Source organism: Citrus sinensis, chromosome 8 (assembly GCF_022201045.2).
Source record: "Citrus sinensis cultivar Valencia sweet orange chromosome 8, DVS_A1.0, whole genome shotgun sequence".
Taxonomy (NCBI): Eukaryota; Viridiplantae; Streptophyta; class Magnoliopsida; order Sapindales; family Rutaceae; genus Citrus; species Citrus sinensis.
Window position 1 is genome coordinate 23,511,350 of NC_068563.1, and position 21,981 is coordinate 23,533,330.

Here is a 21,981-nt window from a genome sequence, read left to right on the forward strand (position 1 = left end):
CTAGTAACATTTGTAGTTGGGTTTTGGTAGTTTAGTAAAAAAATTTTCTCAACTTCTACTCCACAGCTGTAACTTTTATTCTACAGCAGCTGTAGCTTAAAAGTTACAACACGTCACTCCCAAACACACCCTTAGTCCATCTTAAATTTTTATATTTTATGGGTCTACTAAGATTCCTTTATAAATTTTAACACCCTCATCTTGTCCTCGGCGTTAAAATGTTAACATGCAAAGCACATAATGTTGAAAAGTTTACGTAACATTTTAAGTACAGTATCTATCAACTTAAAATCGGACGATGGACCATCGATCACCAAGTCTCTTTGTTTTCAAATTGGGCGACGGCTAAATGACAGTCCATCACTCGAGTTAATCAAAAGCTCATTCCAATAAAAAAAAAAACAAAAACAAATCATTTAATTCGGTTTAACGAAGTCTCGGCGCGCGCACACACACACATATACATATATATATACATATATATATATATATATATATATATATATATATATAATCATTTTCAGGACCGGACATATTTTTAAAACGTGCGATTTTTAAAAAGTTAATTATTGAATGAACTATAAAATCATGCAGTTTTAAAGGGTTAAAAACTAACTTTTTTAAACTCTGCAGTGTTAAAATGTATCCGCATAAAAAATAAATAAAGCCACCGGCACTAGAGAATGAATAATATATATATATTAAATTATGAGTTACTTGCAAACAATGTTCCATGACATTGATATATTCTTTAGCTTTTGAACCATGGGAAACAGTTCATACATATACAGTCTACCCCGTACCTATATGCATTCTCTGGTGCCAGATAAAAAGTAACAACAAAGTGCCATTGCCAAGGCGTACACGGTGGTGATGGTGGGCGGCTTTTACTTCACCTTCAGAATTGTGGGCCCACCCACTACTGTTAATGGGTAACAAACAACATCAGCCCAGACCTAAAAAACACATTTAGCCAAGCACTTCCAAGTTCCAACCCATCAGTCCTTTCGCTGAAATTTCTTTGTACTAGCACTACCGTACATAAAAAAGGACACAAAAACATGCATACACACGTAACACTCCTCAGAAATTGAAAAATATTATTTTAAACACCCAAAAAGGAGGCCATTCTTCTTATAAGTAGAGGCCACTAGAGCCCTTCAAAACCATCCATTTCTTTATTTCTTAACTTCTTTGTCCCTCTTTGATCTCTGGCTCTCTCTCAGTTCGTGCAAACTTGCCTTAATTTTAATTTACCTATTTACCTATGGAAATCATTAGCCATGAGAAACCTCTAGGGCTATTTGCTCGCATGTGGCTGTACCTTAAGAGCTTGCCTGAAAAATTGAAAGCCAAAGTGGTTGAAGTTGTTAACAAAGTAATAAAGCTTGGGAAAGATGACCCTAGAAGAATTACTCATTCAATTAAAGTTGGACTTGCACTTACCATGGTCTCAATATTTTACTACTATCAACCACTTTATGACAATTTCGGTGTCTCTGCAATGTGGGCTGTCATGACTGTAGTTGTTGTTTTTGAGTTCTCTGTCGGTAAGTTTGTCATTTGAAGTTTGTTAAGATACATCTCCATTGTACATACAATCGATCAATAGAATCATGACACGTGTATTTTTTCTTTTTAAATTTTCAGGAGCCACCCTTGGAAAAGGGCTGAATAGAGGATTGGCAACATTAGTAGCTGGAGGTTTAGGCGTTGGAGCCCATCACTTAGCCAGCCTTTCCGGGGAAATTGGCGAGCCCATATTGCTTGGGTTTTTTGTCTTCATTCAAGGTAAATGAATTAATGCAATAACACACATAAGAATATCCAAATTCATAGTTTCGCAATCAGTCAATCATTGTTGCTATTAATTAATTAAATGTTGGTGTTTATGAATATTATTGTTGCAGCTGCCGCATCAACATTTATAAGGTTCTTCCCCACTATCAAGGCAAGATATGATTATGGGCTGTTAATATTTATATTAACATTCTCTTTGATATCGGTATCGGGTTTCCGAGATGATGAAATACTAGAGTTAGCTCACAAGAGATTATCAACAGTCATCATAGGTGGCTCTGCCTGTATCATCATTTCCATTTTGATCTGCCCAGTTTGGGCTGGTCAAGATCTTCATAATCTCATTGCTACCAATTTGGAAAAGCTTGGAAAATTCTTAGAAGGTATGAAACTTTACAAATATTTGTTGTGCACCACGCAAATACATGACATAAAAAAAGGTTCCAACTAATAGAGGTAAATGTTGTTCAGGATTTGGAAATGAATACTTTAAAACATTGGAGGATGGAGAGTCGTCTAATAAGGATGAGAAATCTTTCATGCAAGAATATAAAAGTGCTCTCAATTCAAAAAGCAGTGAAGAATCCTTGGTGGGTATAAAAAGCTCTCTTGCACTTTCGATTATATGAAATTAATTAATTTGATCAATGTTGCTATAGTCCACTAATATTGTTGACTCGCAGGCCAATTTTGCAAGATGGGAACCCGGCCACGGCAGGTTTCAGTTTCGCCATCCATGGCAGAGGTACCTTAAAATTGGAAATCTCACGCGCCAATGTGCCTATAGAATTGATGCACTAAATGGCTACCTCAACACTGAAATTCAGGTATAATATATTACGTTAAATTCCATATGTTTATAGAAATAATAATAATAATAAATGGACCGGAATTCGAGCTTCTTCAAGCAAAATGGATATGCATGGGTATTGGCGGTAATTACTAATTAGTAGAAAAAGATAACGATAATTAAATCTCAACCATATATTATTATTGAGGGATACGTGTCATAAAATTAAAAAGATCAAATCATGAAAGGATCTTAATTTTACATAAATGTCTGCTTACAATTTTTTAAAATAAGTTAAGACCGGATCGTATATAATAGAAATTGCTAAAAGGTTTATGTATGGGCAAAATATTTTTTAAATTTTTTAAAAGGAATATTATTAGGTACACTCATGCATTTAATCACGTGGCAAAGTACTCAGGTATCTTATACGATTGTTGCAGGCAGCTCCAGAAATCAAAAGTAAAATTCAGGAGGCATGCACAGAAATGAGTTTGGAATCTGGCAGAGCACTAAAAGAATTGGCATTGGCAATCAAAAAAACGTCTCAGCAGCCAATAACATCTGCTGATACCCACATTAAGAACGCAAAATCTGCTGCCAAAAACCTCAATACTTTGCTCAAATCAGGCATATGGGAAGATTGTGATCTCTTAACTGTGGTGCCAGTGGCCACAGTTGCCTCACTGCTGATTGATGTTGTTAATTGCACTGAAAAGGTTGCTGAATCCGCATACGAACTTGCATCTGCGGCAAACTTCGAGAGCATTGATTCTGCTATTTCTACAGAAAAGCCCCGCTCAGGACAATGTGGTGCTGAAAAATCTAATGCTGATTGCCCTCACGTTGTGATTACTGTTTCTGAGTTAACTCCAGCTGCTGCAATGGCTGATCGAAGTTTGAAGGCGTAAATATGTATTAATACTGAAAAATAATAGCTATCATGTGATGATTATATCCGAACTTAGTTATTATAAAGTTTGGATATATGAATTGACTTTAACTATAGTCCTACCTTCAAGTTTGGCCGAGTGGTTTTCAAGTATCTTTTTTTAGGTGGCTATATGGTTCAAATTCTGAGAGAAGTAGGGGGCGAAAAAATGATTTAGACTTTGTCTACTCTCTACCTTTTCAAAAACAATATAAATTTAATAAAAATAACTATAGGAATTTTTCTAAACAAAATTAATAGTAGTATTCCCTTTATGTTGCACTTTGCGAATTTTCTTTCTTTTTTTTTTTTTTCAAGTAGGCTAATTATAATTAGTAACCCTCATCTTCCCCAGGAATCGAACTGAATAGCTAGCCAAACAAAGCCATTCAACAGCGACTATCGGGGTAATAATAAACATCCCTAATGTATGTTTTTTAAATCTATTATCTCTGGTTGAGATGAGAGGGGAACTTCTTTGAGACTAGCAAAAAAATTACATAAATACATATAAGATATTTATAATTTCAGCTTTTAAAATAAATTTTTTTGTGATTTGGCCCTGCAAGTTAAATATTTTAACAGTTTAACTCGATAATTAAATGCAGGTTTTCAGCTTTTACCACCCAAAAATTTACTTTTATGAGATTATGGCCCCTCCAGAATTTTACCCTAACTCTATCCCTGATTGAGAATATAGATTATTTTATTAGAATCTGTTCTTTACAGAAAAAAATAGAATAAACATGAGAATTATACTCATATCTGGATTTTTTTTCTTTTTTAAGTAAACTTTGATTTGAACTACGTTTGTTTAATAAGCTAAATACGAATGATTTTATTCGGTATGGAGAATAAGAATTTTTATTATTACTTGAATAAGAAAAATAATCTAAGCCCGTTCATAACATTTATAAGTGTAGTTCATTTTTTGACTTATCATAATTCATATATGATGCACTGTATTACACTACAAATATTTGATTGTGTTGACATAATAATTTCAACTTTTGCAAAAAAATATCAACCGATCTTTGATCCTTGTCCGTACAGTTGGAACTTTTGTACAGAGGAGAGTCAGTTTATCAAATGATTAAAACAAGATTTCAACTTATGGGCATCATAATTGACCTAAAAAAAATACTATTACATAAAGTGAAGTGCTCTTGACTATATAATTAGAATGATGTAATGAGTGTAGCACATGTTTAGTTACTTCACTTTGGTGATGTGTGCTATTCTTTTTGTATTTTTTTATTGCTAAGAAATAAAAGTGGAGGCATCTATTAACTTAAAATTTCGTGCAATATATTAACTTAAAATTTACCTGACTGCTGCTCAGTGGCAATAATCTTTGGTCTGTGGATCTTTCGGTCCAGCATTAGAGGTGTCAACATTATCGGCCTAGCAACAGTACTTGCAAAAATCTTTCCATCCGGCTTAATGTAAAATTCTTCTCCTAAATTTCTTAGAATTCCCAATTAATTACGCTTCATATGGTAGTCCATGCCATTTAATTATTTTCGATCATCATAATTAAGTTTGAGCCGCAGCCTCAGGAGATGTTGGCTTACTAGTTACTTCTGGGATTGATAAAATCTAATTCTTAGAAGCAGACTTAGGAATTGTTCTAGAAGGGCATGTGTTTATGCAACAAAAGAAATAATTATGTGCAGATCCGAAAGTTCACATTTTGCAAAATCTGAATTTAAGCTAGAACTAATCATAGTTAATTGTGCCGTGTTGTATAATTCTCTTATAACATTATACAACCTTAATTTTAATTCAAATCTAGATTTTATAAAATCTAAACATCTAGACCTGAGCACTATTGTAAAAGCATAAACAAAACTAGGTAAGGTATTGTGCATGTGCAATAGTAAATCGCATATCCACATGTAATAGCTTTGGACCATGTATTTAATAAGAAAACTTTCATCCACAAATCTATAAGATTTATTTTTATTGCGTCTAACTGTTGTGATTTTATAAATCAGGTGCGTAGACTTGATGTCTCTGCAAATATAATGCATGCGTCGTTCGACCTCCATAATAGTATCTAGAGATCACTGCTTGGTAGGTTGTCTTTTTGGTCGTGAGGACACAAATATGGCCACACATCTTAACAAGAATAATTGAGTATCAAAAAATTATTGACTTACCTTAAACATTTTATTTTCCCTCCACAGTAATCTCCACTCTAGATGTTGGTTTGTTTTGCTGACTTTACTGAAGAAAAATATGCAGAGAATTTTGTAGAGGATTAAGGAGAAGCATTATTTTTGGTTCGGAAGAATGACACTTTACTCCAGGATATAATTTTTTTTTTAAGGGTAAAAGCTCATTTAGTCCTTGTATTTTAAGATTAGTATCTATTTAGTCCCTACATTTTTAAAAATGTCTCGAAACATCCCTGCTGTTAAAGTATTGATACCCCTATCGTTACTTTTTATTTCTTTTGGCTTACTTGTACAATATTACCCTTTTAATAATTTTTTTGTTTGGACATTAATAAAAAAATAATTAAATTACCAATTTAACCCTAAAAAATTATATTAATTTTTATTTGTCAAAAATTATATGCAAACTACCAAGTGTGCAAATGGTGCTTGCAAAAAAATTAATATATATATTTTTTTAGGGTTTAATTGGTAATTTAATTATTATTTTTTTATTAATGTCCAAACAAAAAAATTATTATAAAAAGGTAATATTGTAAAAGTAAATCAAAAGAAATAAAAAGTAACGGTAGGGATATCAATACTTTAACGGCAGGGATGTTTCGAGATATTTTTAAAAATATAGGGATTAAATGGACATTATTCTTAAAATATAGGGACTAAATAGGCTTTTACCTTTTTTTTAATCACTTGATCCCTAATAAATTTTTAATAACCTATTTCACCCTTGGTGTCAAGATATTAAAATTAAGACACAATATTGAAGGATAAATCATAAATGTAATATTTAACAAATAAATTTATAGGTTTTAAGTTATAAATGTCTCCAATAATCAATTTGTACGCTCAAATATCACATTTACCTTTCGATAAAGTGATTTTCCCATTATTGTTTCGAGATTAAAATAAAATGAGGTATTAAAAATTGATTAACAAGGCGAGTGGCAAAAATAAATTTTAAAATTATGAAAGAGTTTCCCCCTCCCTTTTGGTTATTTTATTATGTATGAAATATATATAAGAGAAATGAGTTTAAATATGGAAAGAACGCATAAGTTATGAATACATGATCTTGGTTTGCTTAGACTTTTGGTCCTAAAAAGTCTCTTGCCAGTATTGTGATGTTGGACTTTGCAGAAGATGCCGCTTACCAATATTGTCATGATGGGCTTCGCGGAATTTGCCTTTCTTAGTGGCTTGACACCGGTGATTGATACTGCGAAATAGCTTGAAAATTATAATTCATGGGGTTTGGAATCAAGAATCAAAAAATATGTGCGGGATGATTGTCTATGTTTTTCTTGTATTTTAATATTGAGCTCGAGTTTGTACTTCACTAAAGAGGCTTTAGACAGTAGAGCTCACATATGTATTTTAACATCGAGGTCCAGTTTGTATCTTAACATTGAAGTTGTCTCTTCCAATTTATATTAATTAATAATGACTGAGATTCTAATAATTGAGTTCCAACTTGAGTCTCAATTGTAACGTGGTATTCATTTATTTAATAGTAAATTTCATAATTAATAAAATTAATATTCTATCATCCACTAGATAAATGTTACATCAGTTAGAACTCAATTGTTAGGATTCCTAATATTATTATACCTTGGCTCAAATTAAAATTAATGATAGGGCTATTTGCACTTTAAAATATACTCTCAACATTTATTAATAAATTTAGAAGTTTTTATCTCTATTTGACTCAACATTTGCTTAATAAATTTAAAAGTAAAATAAAAAAAACAAGTTACTTAGTAAATTTATAATTTTTATTTTAAATAATATCTCTAATGTTGTTGTAAGGGTATTAATATCAAAATAAAAAAAAAAGGACAGAGTTATAACATTAATTAACAGTGAGAATGTGTTAGGAGACAACCGTTGTCAAGTTCCCAATTTTTCACTTGATTTACAGGCCGAGGTCAATCCAACTTGCACATTTTGCATATGTAAAACAGAATATAATCATAATAAGCGCCGGCCTTTCAATTTGTTCCATAACAAGCATCAACAGCTCATGTCCAGCTAGTAGTGACTGCAGAGTTCAAAATTTGCCAATTTATTGATTGTTTTATGACTTTGCAATTTGTAATCAGTTTAATTTTTTTTTCCTCTAATTACGCCCTGTATAATGGAAATAGATCCGGTTTCATGTCTAGTTACGTATGAAATCAGAACTTCTCTAAAATTGTTAGTGGATTCAGTGTTCATACAAACCACACAAGATGACATTAATTAAGAAGTGATGAACAGAACAAACAGTGCAAAAAGCAAAGGCAAAGGTGGGATTTGAGTTGTCTTCCACCAGAGACTTTAATACCAATTTCAATATAAAAGTTTTTTTTTCCCCTTTTTTCATACCAAGGATGGAGAAATTTGCAGATGCTTTTCAATGATTTGTTAGAGCATGTATCACTTTAATACATTACTACACTTATCACATATTTGGTGCTAGGTTTTGACTTCTTGTGCTTACTAAGAGAGTTTTAATCGTCTAAGCTACTAAAGATAATTTACATAGACTTCTTATTGCTTCCATTTAAAGCCTCAAGTGGGCCAAATTGAAATCAAAATCATTTGATGAAGACTACATGTTAAAATGGACAACCACTTCAAGAGCAAATGTTTGTTTTATATTAATCTTTTGACTTGTTAATATGTCACTTTATTTCTAGAAAACCATAGACTGATCTTGTCCACAATTGAGAATATTCCTTCATCATTCTTTATGCTGCCTTGAAAAGCAAAGGCGTTCAAAGTCTATATTTTAAATTTTTTATTAAAGTAAACGAACCTAGAAAATTAGATGAAAGCTATAAACTAAGACTGTTACCAAAAATCTCTGAGATTTTATTATTAATTCAAAAAGTCATATTAATAAAAAGAGTCTTTTGGTCATTAAAAAATAATAAAATTTATTAAATCTTAATTATACATAGACAAAAATGCACATGCAACTTGTATCCTTACAAAATCTCTAAAAGCTTTACTCGATATTCCAAAATTTTTAAAAGCTCAATAGAAATGAAGTTTATTTGAACTGCTATGATCTCATTTTGTCTCAATTACTTTTCTTTCTTTCTTTTTTCCCCCTATTTTCAAATGTCTATCTCAATTACCACTTCATTAATCGCTGGATTTTCAAGTTGAAGCCGAAATTTCATAGTCAATCAATAAGCCAAACTTCAGGTACATTGAACATTAAAATTGAAAGGATTTAAAGAAAATTCGGAACTGGATTATGTTGAAAACATGAATTCAATCAAGCTTGAAGTGGGCAATAATCATAAAGGCAGCCTTTATTGCAAATAACAAAAGCCGAAAAGAAAATTCCAAACGGATATGTGATGCATTTTTTGGCTGTAATTAGACAAAGCTTAAAAATTGAACTCAAAAGCGTCAACGTTGTAACTATTTTAACATTTGAAGGGAATGGCACCATTTGGGTAAGCCTTGACGTGTCCTGAAAACGAAAATTCTTATCCATATATAGTGAAAACCCATTTCACCAAACACAATAAAAATTCAACAAAGTGAGATAAGCACCACTTCTTTTTTCTTCTAGTGCTGAAAAAATGACTTTACACAAAAAGTTCAAGATTTAGGTGGCGTTTGTTTTTTTGTCTGAAATCTGAATAGACCTGAATTAGTCTGAATTCTGAATAGATCTGAATGTTTGAATCTGAATAATATGTTTCTTTTTTCGTTTGAATCTTGGAAAATAAGTATTAAGTTGTTTGTTTTTTTCAACTTAAAAAGCTAAAAATATGTACTTTTACATTTGTATCCTTATTAAATTTGAATGTCAAATAAATAATATATTAAATTCCACAATATTTTAACATTTATAAGTAAAACTATATTCAAGTGAATACATAATTATTTTGGAATTTTAATATATAAAATACCATAAATTTTAAATTTTATCGTATATAATATAAGAAAGAAAAAACAGAGATATTTTTATATGGGGTAAATGTCTATGGGTGAGTTTGAGATAGACATGAAAAATAAATTATAAAGCAAAGATATTTTTGACATTAGCAAGTAATTGACTTAATTCAAATTTCTCCATTAAGTAAAAAGCCAAAAAAATTGACTTATTTTATTAAGTCAAAATTATCTAAAAAGTCTCATTAAGTTATAAAAACAAACACATCTAATTAACTTAATTTATTAAGTTAAGTCACTTTAAGTTATTAAGTTAAAAAACAAACGCCACCTTAGTATTTTAATTAAGGAAAAAGTATAGTTATACCCTTGAAAGTTTGAGAAAATAATCATGCAGACAGTACGTTTTTAATAAGGGATACCAAAATTTTTTTTTATCATAATATCTTTTAACTCATTAACTAAAAAACTTGACTCCTATTTTTTTATAATAAATAAAAATATAGTATTACAATAAATTTAACACTATATACATTTTAAAATAATTTCCATGTTATAAAAAAAATTCATATTTTACAATCTATTAGACATATTTTATTATATTAAAGTAAATTTTACAATAAATAGAAACGCAATATTAAAATAAATATATAAAAACTTAAATTATTTTGAGTATTATTTAAATAATTTTAATATTACTGATATGTGAGATATATTTTATTAAGTGTAAAATCTATTTAACCCAAAGGTTTATTGAAATTCTTTATAATAAATACATATATTTATTAAAATAAATATGAAATTTTATATTTTCAAAATTATTTTAAATATTAAATTATATTTTAATATTATTATTCTATTACACATATTAAATTATTTATATTTGCATTTACATTTACTAAAAAATTTTAAAATCAACATTTTAGTTACCAAATTCAATAAGTATTATGGTCATAAAGGGATCTTTGTATCTCTTATTAAAAATTTAAAGATCTCCATAATCATTTTCCTAAATTTTGAGGGTGTAACTATCTTTTTCAGTTTAATTAGTTATACTCTGAAACTATATTTGTCTTTTAAACAAAATACATGTAGTTGAGTTGCCTCTGACTTAACATTAAAGTATAATGCACTGCCTTAGTCACTTAGCTAGAAAAATAATTTCCTACTCTTTGTACCTTATTCTTAGTCTTAGACATGCGTAAGTGGAGCTTATTATTAAACTTTGAGGAACTTTTGAAAGAAAAATATTGAAGTTAGGTTCATCGGCATCTCAATGCGCAACTTTTCAGCCAAAATGTCGTAAGATATTGAAATATTTTATGATTGAATTAAGAGAATATAATTTGGCATCATAAACACTGAGACCCACCAAAGATTTCATTCCAGCACCTGATATAGTGGGATGCTTAAGATTCTTCAAAAGGCAAATGTAACAGAGAAATAAAATGATTTAAATACGCACATAAACATTATTATTTTATTTTAAAATAAGTAACAATAAAAAATTAGAAGTCTGCTTGGAGGATTATAGAAGTGCTAGTCCACTGATCCTTCTATACATGTCATTGAACTGATCTCTTATATATTATAATTTTTTTCTTGAAATTTGGTATTTGTTTTGGAGCTTATAACGAGTTTGAAAGTCGAAATTTGCATTGCTGTTAATACTAAATTATTCCAATCAATATGTAGATTATGATAGTGCCTTGTAAAGCCGTGACATATAGCATTGCTTGTAAACTTCTCTTTCGATGAAGGGTGTAGCACTGGTTATTAGTGATCACAATGTCCATGAAATAAGAGAGCAATAATCACCCATATACAAAGAGTAACAGGTTGTTTTCAAACATTAATCAAAGAGTGTGTTTATTATTTACACTCTAAATAATATTTTGTACATTCTAATTCTAATAAAATTTAATATTACTATAACATCGTTAAAGTATGACTTTCTGCGGCGTGATTGGCATATCACCCTTATTCATGTTTATCGCGAAACAAATTTTGCGGCAGATTTCCTTACGAATTATGCCCTTTTTCTACCGTTAGGTCTTCATTTTCTCACTTGTCATCTGATTGGTGTTGTTCCTTTGCTTACACATGATATGTATGGGTCATGGGGTTGCTTATCCCCGCCTAGTCCCTATTTAGCTCTTTTTAAGAGCCCCTATATACCCAAAAAAAAAAAAGGAACATCCTTAAAGTAATTTACTGCAAAATACAACTTAGTTTAATTAAACCAAATGTAATTATTCTTTACATTTAACACCCATTTCATATAAACTGTGGCTTATCTTGATAACATGGAAATATTAAAAGCAATCAACTCAATAATTCAATAATAAATCTAAAAGATTTCAAATTAGTTTTCTGTATAAAAAAAAATAGAAACAAAAAGTAAATACTGTAAAACAATCACCCATATTATCTAAGGTCTCTAGTGGCTCCAAAGGATTCAGCTAAGAACAAGCAAGAACAAAGTACTTTTTCCCATCTTTTCGCCTCCTCTCTTTAGTTCTAAGAATGCTAGTTTCAAGAAGAGTAATTGCTATCCTCCAATCCTTATTTGCCATCTTAAGATTGGATAATAAATACGTTCCACTTATATTTAAGCCTGGCCTTTTTAGTAAATTCGCAGCCTCCAGAACATTGTTCAATCATCATATTTATAACTTCTCTCGATAAATAACATGTCAAATATCATATTTTGATATGCAAACTATATATCCCAGTGTGTAAGTATAAAACAAAAAATGACAGAACATTGTTCAATCATCATATTTAGATACATTAATCTAGTAGCACTCTGGATTTTGATAACACATCAAACTATTAACAATGCTTTCAGTTTCATTTACAACATTTTTCCGGCTTTCATCAGCAGGCCCATATCATACTGCTGTAAATGGCCAAGCAGAAAGCCCATGGGATCATACGCACCATAGGAGTTGGACTATTGGCATCTTTTCGAAACTCTCTACCAACCCCTTTTCTTTAATCACCCCATTAAAATAATTAAAACACTACAATTTCTCATAACACTTTCATTAATGATAAAAAAAAAAACCTTAATGATGACTATTCCTCCTTGAACACCATTTCAACATTTTTTTTTCTTCAACTTTCTCATAATTACAATCGAACATAATAAAAAAAATTGTTCACAAATAATACTGAAAAACAATTAAAGAAAAACTTACTTTTTTTTTTTTTATCAATCCTTCTGCTTGCATGATAATTTTCTCCTCAATTTCAAATTCTTAAAAAAGATAAATGTTGTTAAGTTAGGACTTATGACATGCGGGTGTAAAAAACTTTCAAGAAAAAAATATGCAAATTACATGTAGATGTAGAGAATTTTTAGCAGAAGAAATTAATTCTATCTTATAACTGGGTTTTTGCTAAAAAAAATAAAGTGGGTTTCATTAGACTTTTCTTTTTTTAATCCTTTCATGTACTTTTAATGGAGGTCAAAGTAATAAAATACTTAAAAGAGTTTTAAGAGGCTTTTGGAGGAGTGCAATAGTTTAACTTGCACTATAAAATTCCTCATCAGTGGAACTTTTAACATCCCTTTCAAATCCTTATAACACCTCTTTTAAATTTTAGTTTTTAAAATAAGCCCAGTTATAAAATACAAATCTATATATTAAAATTAACTATATTTTCATAAGGTTTCATCCTAAAGAAAATATTTATTTAGTTTTTATTTATAAAATACATACAAATCCTAAAATCTTAATTTATTTTCATTTCATCACACAGTTCTATTTTCATAACTATAAACTCTTATAATTTTCTCAAAAAATAACTTTTAATTAAATATAAATTATGAAATGGTGTGGGTGTAAAAAAACTTGTTAAAATAATATTTTTCTTGTGTTCAATTAAATTTTCATTCAAAAAATAAGAAATAAATTAAATTATTTTTAGTTATTTAGGTAATTTCAATTAAAATAATGGATTTTACAAGGAATTTTGAGGGGTGTCAAGAGGCCAGGACTACTCATTGCTTCTACTAGATTTTGAGGATAAGGCCCATTTACAACTTAAATCCAACTGAGACTTCTGGCCCGCTATTTTCCGCCAAAGTGAGTAAGTGACATTACCTATTCTGCACATCTCGATCTCGTATTTCAATTAATTAGTTATGTGATTATTTATTTATTAATGGTGTCTTATAGAACTTATGAATTAACAAAGTGACACATCAAATATTACATCAAACCAAATCCAAAATTTAAACTTTTGATCATTAGGTCAACATATCATAGAAATTTCATATAATAATCGTTCACATCTATCTTATATATATAATATAGAGAAAATTTTATTTCACATACGTAATCACTAATTGATGACTCAGGCGCCGGTTGACACCTATATTTGAGGAGAAAATTTCTCCTCTTTTATAGGCGTGGGGGCTATAAGAAACAGAATCAAATCTGCTCTTATTAGGTTGTCGTTTTCACTAGTTGAATGACATTTAAATACTATAGTTATTTTCAAACCTAACGCCAGCAAGATGAAAGTTGGTCACTTTCAGTTCAATGTTGTTTACAACTCAAAAAATCTTTAACGATAGGGATACAGATGAGAGAGAGAGAGAGCAGGACACAGAGGCAGGGGGGCGCCCTGTCTTCTGAGGAGTTCAAATTTTGCTTTTCTCCTTTCTTTATTCTATCTTGTGCTACTAAAAGATAAAAATAAAATTCTTTATCAATTTTGTTGCTTGTACATGACATAAGCCAGAAGACTTGTGAGAGTGACTGTGATTTTTCTTTAATATTTAGTTTTTAGAGTGCCATAATAATTGTTGTTATGAGATCAAAGTTTCAAGTGTAAAATAGATATCAATAGAATAAAATCACCTTAATTTTCTAGACTCAAATTAAATTGATAGTCACATCCAAGGAGCCTAAGTACAAATCACGAAGTTTTTCATTATATTTATTTAATAAAAATGTTGAACGTATCAAATTCTGGGTTACGTTTTGGAACATTGTAATGATATTCAGACAGAAAAATATAACAAAATGATAATAAAGTAAGAATAAATTGACACCGATTTACTCATTTAATTAAAAAATATATAAATAAACTCGCACTAACTTATCAATAATTTTATCACCCTTCTGTCATTGTTTAATTTGATTATCATTTTCCTTTAGGATATAAAATCATACTCCTAAAGTCCAAAATAACCTTCTACCTTTAAGTCTCTTTCTGCAGAGTGAACTTTCTTGGATGCTCTGCAACACATCAACTGACAGCCAGCTACACACCAAACCGTGTTTACCTCGGTGAAATGTGTGAAAATGACATTTTCAATTGTCCGCAAACATTTTTCTCACCTATAAACACAAGCTTATAAAGAGTCATAACTATTGCCTGTGCGCGTGACACTCTTCAGTATCTATAAGAAGTAACAACTCCACAGCAAAAACCGAAAAATAAAGCTCTTTTGTCCTTTCTGAAAATTCGCCATGGAAATGGCATCTCAGCCAGTTGATAATAGGAAGGAAGGAATCATCTCTCGTGCTTGGCATTGCCTCAAGTCCTTGCCTGGAAAATCAATGTCCAAGCTTATTGAATTGGCAAAGAAGACAGAGAAAGTAGGACAGGATGATCCCAGAAGAATTATTCATTCACTGAAAGTGGGATTAGCCATCACTTTGGTCTCATTGTTCTATTACTTTGAACCACTTTATGATGGCTTTGGTGTCTCTGCCATGTGGGCTGTTTTGACTGTTGTTGTTGTATTTGAGTTCTCTGTAGGTAAGGGCTTCCCATTTTACACATAAATCTAGCAAATTTTGACATATGATTTAACAAATTGTGGGTGCTAAATTATTTTTATATACGTAACAGGAGGGACACTTAGCAGAGGATTAAACAGAGGCTTGGCTACATTTTTGGCAGCAGGTCTAGGATTTGGTGCACACCACTTAGCTAACCTCTCCGGGAAATTGGGTGAGCCCATCCTCCTTGGGCTCTTTGTCTTCCTACTAGGTAATTATCTAAAATAAATTTGCGTACACAATGTATATCAAGAGTGTTATTTCAAGTTGGTAAACTTATTACCTGCCTTTGGTGTTTACTGGGTGATATTTCCCGTCCCCGTCTAATTGGTTTGTGTGAAATTTATATATATATGCAGCTTCAACAGTGACATTCGTCAGATTTTTTCCTCGAATGAAGGCGAGATACGATTACGGGTTGCTGATATTCATCTTGACATTCTGTTTGATATCTGTTTCCGGCTACCGCGACGATGAGGTGTGGCACATGGCGCATATGAGAGTATCAACGATTCTCATCGGTGGCTTCACGGCGGTGTGCGTGTGCATTTTAATTTTCCCTGTCTGGGCTGGCACTGATCTTCACAATTTGGTAGCTAACAATATTGATAAGCTTGCCAATTTCTTAGAAGGGTTTGGGCCTCTATACTTTCAAATTCCCCAGGATGGAGAAATGGACATGACATTTTTAGAAGGATATAAATGTGTGCTCAACTCGAAACAAACCGAGGAATCCTTGGTGAGTTTTCGTAATTAAGTTCACCAGTTTCATTATAAATCACATAAATTTGTGACTTGATGCCCAAAAAAAAAATGAAAATTCAATTGTATTTTTGCAGGCTAATTTTGCTGGATGGGAGCCTGGTCACGGTCAATTTAGGTTTCGTCATCCCTGGAAACAGTATCTAAAGATTGGAAGCCTAACCCGCAATTGTGCCTACAGAATTGAAGCTCTTAATGGCTATCTAAATACTGAGACCAAAGTAATTCTGAAATTCCCTGTTTTCCTAAATTTATTGTTAAATTCTAGGGAAAAAAATAATGTGTGACAGGGACAAATCTATTCACTGCACATAGTATGCAATTCACCTGGTAGACTTTTGTTTTCCCTTAAGTTTATTTTTAAGAAATTACATAGTTGGTGACATAATTGCTCCCAATAATAGTTAACATATTATTTAATTATTATGTTCCCCGTATAAGTCAATTTTCTGGCTCCGCCACTGATGTATGCTAATTGATCTAAATCAATTATTTGCAGATACCAGAAGAAATCCGTGGCAAAATGCAAGATGCATGCATAAATATGAGTTCTGAAGCTGTGAAAGCACTGAAAGAATTGGCATTTTCAATCCAAACAATGACAAAACCTTGCTCTGCCAATTCCCACATTACAAAATCCAAAATTGCTGCCAAAAATCTAAAATCCTTGCTCAGTGCTAGTTTGTGCAAGGAAACTGAAATTTTAGACTTGATACCAGCAGTTGCAGTGGCTTCTTTGTTGGTTGATGTTGTTGCTTGCACTGAGAAAATTGAAGAATCAGTTCAAGAACTGGCTTCTATTGCAAAATTCAATAGTGTGAAACCTAAAAAAGCACCATCGCGGTCAAGTTCCAAGATCAGTGAACCGGAACATGTTATTACAATCCATCAGCCATCAAGCTTACCAGAATGAGATGCCTTATTGCCTTCATTGTATTATGTATTAATTATCAGTCATATAGTACATGATATATAAAACCATAGCTTGATACATTGATGGTGATGATAAATTTTGTATGTTCTGATGTTCACTGAGGTGAATTTGTGATGAATGTACCACTAGCCAACGACAGAAGGGTTCTTTTTTTTTGCAGTGTATTAGTATTATATTTGTACTGTAAATTAGTTTTCTTCTCCTGCGGAAATTAAAACCTAGTTTCTCATTTCTTTATCTCAAATTGATTATATGCGCAAATTAAGATTGATTTTCATCCGTCTTACAAGCATCATTCCTGGCTCATGCTTCTCTCTGTCAAGTAAAATTTTAACTTATCTTTAAAAACAAATTATAATATAAATAATTTTTAGCTTGTTAATTACTTAATTCTTTTCAAATTAATATTTTTTGTATGTGATCAACACTAAATTCTAATAAAATGAATGAATTTTTAAAATATCTTCTAATTTAATTTAGAAAATTAGATAATTACCTCTAATATTTCAAATTAGAAATTTTTTTATCATTTGTTTTCAAATATTCTCTCTTTTAAACAAATTCGTTTTACATGATTATTACATTACAGAGTAAATTTGAATAATAGTGAAAATATTTTTTTATTAATCATTCATAATTTAAATATTCATTAATAATTTGTCTCATTTATTTGAATTATTATCCAAATTTATATCGAGAATAAAATTGTCAAATTAAGGGAAATTTGAGAATGAAGGATGTGTTTAAGGCATTTTACAAACTGTAGAGAGGTAATGAGCATTTACCCCAAATTACTCTTAGGTGACGTTTATTTTTTTATTTGAAATCTGAATAGATCGAAGTAATCTCAATTGTGAATAGGCTTTGAATGTCTTAATCTAACATGTTTATTTATTTTCTAAATTTGAGTAACATGTTTATTTATTGCCTGAATATCTTAAAATAAGTGTTAACTTTTTTTTAACTTTAAAAAACTGAAAACCTATGCTTTTACATTTGTACCCTTATCAAATTTAAATGTTAAAATTATAAGCAAAAGCAATATAAATTGGACAATGATAGAGCACTTCCTTACCCCAATGGCCTAAACCTAGAATCACACACTAAAGCATCAGTTAGAATCCAATTCATTAAAAAAAATTTATAAATAAATGTTGTATAATTACATAAAAAGCTTCAAAATAATATTTATGACTATTGATAATGCATGGAAAATTCAAGAACTTAACGAGTGAAGTAACAGCAAAATGAGGAGGGATGTCGGCCAAAAAAATAATAATAATGAGTTTATATTAGTTGGGTAGATGATGCGTGGATTTTGGGAGTAGGTAAGGAAAACTAATAATAAAGTAGTTATATTTTTACATTTAGTAAAAAGCGAAAAAAAGATGACTTATTTTATTCCATCAAAATCATCTGAAAAGTCTCATTAAATTATAAAAAAGAAAAAATATTTATCGCCCATAGGATTTCGTGCAATAGCTCATTTCATCCATATTTTTTAAATAATAGCCCAAGACATTATTCTCTTAATTCACTGTTAGCTTAATGTCATTTGCTAGTAATCCATTGAGGGCAAAATAGGATTTTCAATTAAGAGAAAATTTAAAAAAATAAAAGCTGACACGTAACTAAAAATGATTTTTATCTAATCCTATTAAATACGCAATCCCAAAAAAGATGAAAAACTTCTATTTCAAGCTATCATTTTGCACTTATTTCAATTTTGCTGCCCTCCACTCTTCATTTTGGCGCCATAAAAGCCCTATAAACCCTAGATTTAAGTACAAAAAATAATTACATTTTCATATTCGTATAAGTATACTCTCTAATTACATTGTCAGCCGACTTGAGGAGACAAGAATGGTAAAAAAAGAATGATGGTAAAGTTCAAAATAAATTTCGGAAGCAAGTTGAGTTAATATTGATGTGACATATTTCTCACATAATCATTCTTTTATTTCAAATAATGACATTTCAAAGAAATTTCAATGGTGTTTTCACCAGTTATCGTAACATGAGTTGAATTAATTCTTTTTGCTTCTATATTAAGTAGCGGTTTTTTTTTTTTTTTTTTTTTACTTTCATACTAGGTAATGATAATGTGGATGTGTGTAAACGGACATCTTTATATTATTATTATGGGATGGAAATTGTGTTTGTTGATACTGAATTCTAACCATAATGACAGAAAATGTATGATTTAGACGACAAACATTCATCTACAAAAAAAAAAGAAAAGATATGATTTAACTATAAGAGTTGTGTTTACTATGGCAGCAAGGATGCATGATGCAATTGTAATTGGAGATGAGTTTTTGTGACAAGAAAATAAATTGCTGAAAATTATACAACAACAATCTACCCGTTGTAGATTGTCTTTTTTTGTTTCTGTATTATATTGAAACATTTGGTGTTTACTAGAATACTAGTCATGTGGCATGCTCAAATTTGGTGAAATGATTTGAATTGAGTTGAAGATTAATAAGATATTCAGCACAATGCAAGCACGTAAAAATTGGTGGTATTTTTGAATTTTTCTTCCAATGATTTAAAGACATTGTGTTAATTATAATTGTTGCTTATGACAATAATTCACTGACTATATCAAACTATATCATCGTTGACTTCATTAAAAAAAATTAATGAATTTTTCATATTTGCTAGTATTGTTTAATTTTGTAAAATTTTAATTTAAAATATTTTGTATCATTTTAATTGAATATCTTATTTTACCCTCAATAAATTAATAGCAAATAACATTAAAATACGGTGAATTAACGGAAGGATGTTTTCGGATATTATTTAAAAAGTAGGGATGAAATGGGCTATTGTATAAAACCTAGGGATTTTCCCATTATAAAATAAAATCCTCGTGTAACACCCATCATGAACTCTGAGGGCAAATCTAACCACAACTCCCTTGCGTACTAGGATATCTCCTTACAATTGATAACAATTCAAGCCTCAAATATAATAGGCAGCGGAATAATCTAAAAATTTGGTCAAACCATCTATCGTCCTCAATTCAAGTCCTCATTGCTCATCATAAATCAATCCTAACTTCTGGGAACTGAATCACAATAAACTATAATGCGTACAAAACTCAGTAAGCAAACTAGTTTTTCTTATACCAAAATACATACATACTTATACATAATGCAAATGGCTGATATGCCATGATCTTTTCAAAATATTTGAAACAAATTTATAAAAATCTCTTTCCGTCATTTTCAAACTTTCACATTTTCTTTCAACAAAATACATATCCTGTAATGTGAAACTTTACACTGTGTATGGCACTTCGCAGCACATTGGCCCTCGAGAGGTGGCCCCCGCTAGTCTCAAGAGGTGACCCCCACATAACTTCAAGAGGTGGTCCCCAATGCAAAATCTCATAAACCATAAATTTCATTTGTTAAAATCTACTTTCTCAGTCATAGAAAACTTAATGCATTTTCGTGTTTATGTCAATGAAATTTCACACATACATATGCCCATGTACATAATCACACTCAACACATAATAACACATCACATAAACATATGGGCAAAGACTTATAAATCCATATTCCATACATATCAAAAATAGGCTTTTCAGACCAATCAAACATATATATTGTTTATTGTGATTCATTTAAAAGTCTAGTTTACTTACCTCTTGGCATCATCATGTAACAAATGCATACTGATATCATTGTTGAAAAAATCAATGTTGGGCACATGCATGTAGCATCTAAATTTCAAAAGGCCACTAACCAAATGAAGAAAAATGCAAAAGTTGGCATTTTTGTCAAATTGAGATAAATGGGCGCCATTGACAAATTGCTTGGGTTAGGTGGAATAATGCAAGCTTGAAGCCTATAAATTGAAGCCATTTCTTCATTCTATGGCATCCCAAATTTGAGAGAGAAACAATTCAATTGTAGAATTGTTAAGAAAGTGAGCAATTTGAGAGTTTGTAATTGAGAGGTTTTTCCTTTCAGGTGTGTGAGAGTACTGGGTGTATTTGAGTTTTACAAAGTGAGTTTTCTTTACTCAAATTTTATACTCTAATAATTACTAGTTATACAATTATTTTCTCTTACTCTCTTGGATGTAGGCATATTGACGAACTACGATAAATTTTGTGTCTTTTATTTTTCTGTGATTATTTTGGTGCACTTGATTCTGCATTCCGCGCACAATAATCATCGACCTAAAATCATCAATAAAATTCTCATAAGGTATAATCAACTCTCAATCATAAACTCTAATGTCCTCAAATATCTCATTTTAAACAGCTTCTAAACTCAACCTCAAATGTCCTCAATATTCGGCCCTCAAAACAGAACAGTCCATGTTCTCCGATTTTTAATAAATTATTCCCTTATTGAAAGAATCTCAAATTTTACAGACCATATGTTGACATATTGAAAATTCATTGATAAACATTTCATAACTTAATTCCTTCAAAAACTATTGAAAATAATTTACGTTTCATACATCATCAATACTGCCAATCAATTTTCTATTTTGAACATACTTGCTTTAAAAATACAAACAATTTATTGTTTTATCATAAAATCATGAAAATTTACAGAATCACACTAGACATATATAAAAATTAATGATCCAAATTTCATAATTTTTGAAGAAGTCTAGCTATGGTAAAAATAATTTCGTAATTTATGTTCTTCACTAAAATAAAAAACTGCCAAGTTTTCAAACCTGAATTTGAAAAATCGTAACTAATTGAAATCTCATCCGATTAGCTTAAAACAAATTTGAAAACATTCTATAAGATGTCTAGTTTAACATATCCAAAGTTCAGAATCAAAATCAATTTGACAAATTCCTATGATTTTCGAAATAACACCATGTTAGTATATTTTCTGCAAAATCTTA

General features: G+C 30.4%; 2 protein-coding genes across 2 annotated transcripts; both read left to right on the top strand.

The window, feature by feature from the left end:
* The first annotated feature begins 1,208 nt into the window (after positions 1-1,208).
* LOC102623262 (aluminum-activated malate transporter 2-like) lies at positions 1,209-3,784 on the top strand. The gene is made up of 6 exons (XM_006481787.3): positions 1,209-1,550; positions 1,651-1,791; positions 1,911-2,183; positions 2,272-2,390; positions 2,484-2,627; positions 3,034-3,784. The coding sequence occupies exons 1-6, from the start codon at positions 1,268-1,270 to the stop codon at positions 3,499-3,501; spliced, it is 1,428 nt and encodes a 475-aa protein (XP_006481850.3). The 5' UTR covers positions 1,209-1,267; the 3' UTR covers positions 3,502-3,784.
* Positions 3,785-15,002: 11,218 nt separating this feature from the next.
* On the top strand, positions 15,003-17,324 carry LOC102622974 (aluminum-activated malate transporter 2-like). The gene is made up of 5 exons (XM_006481786.4): positions 15,003-15,376; positions 15,470-15,610; positions 15,759-16,138; positions 16,239-16,382; positions 16,661-17,324. The coding sequence occupies exons 1-5, from the start codon at positions 15,085-15,087 to the stop codon at positions 17,072-17,074; spliced, it is 1,371 nt and encodes a 456-aa protein (XP_006481849.2). The 5' UTR covers positions 15,003-15,084; the 3' UTR covers positions 17,075-17,324.
* Positions 17,325-21,981: the final 4,657 nt, after the last annotated feature.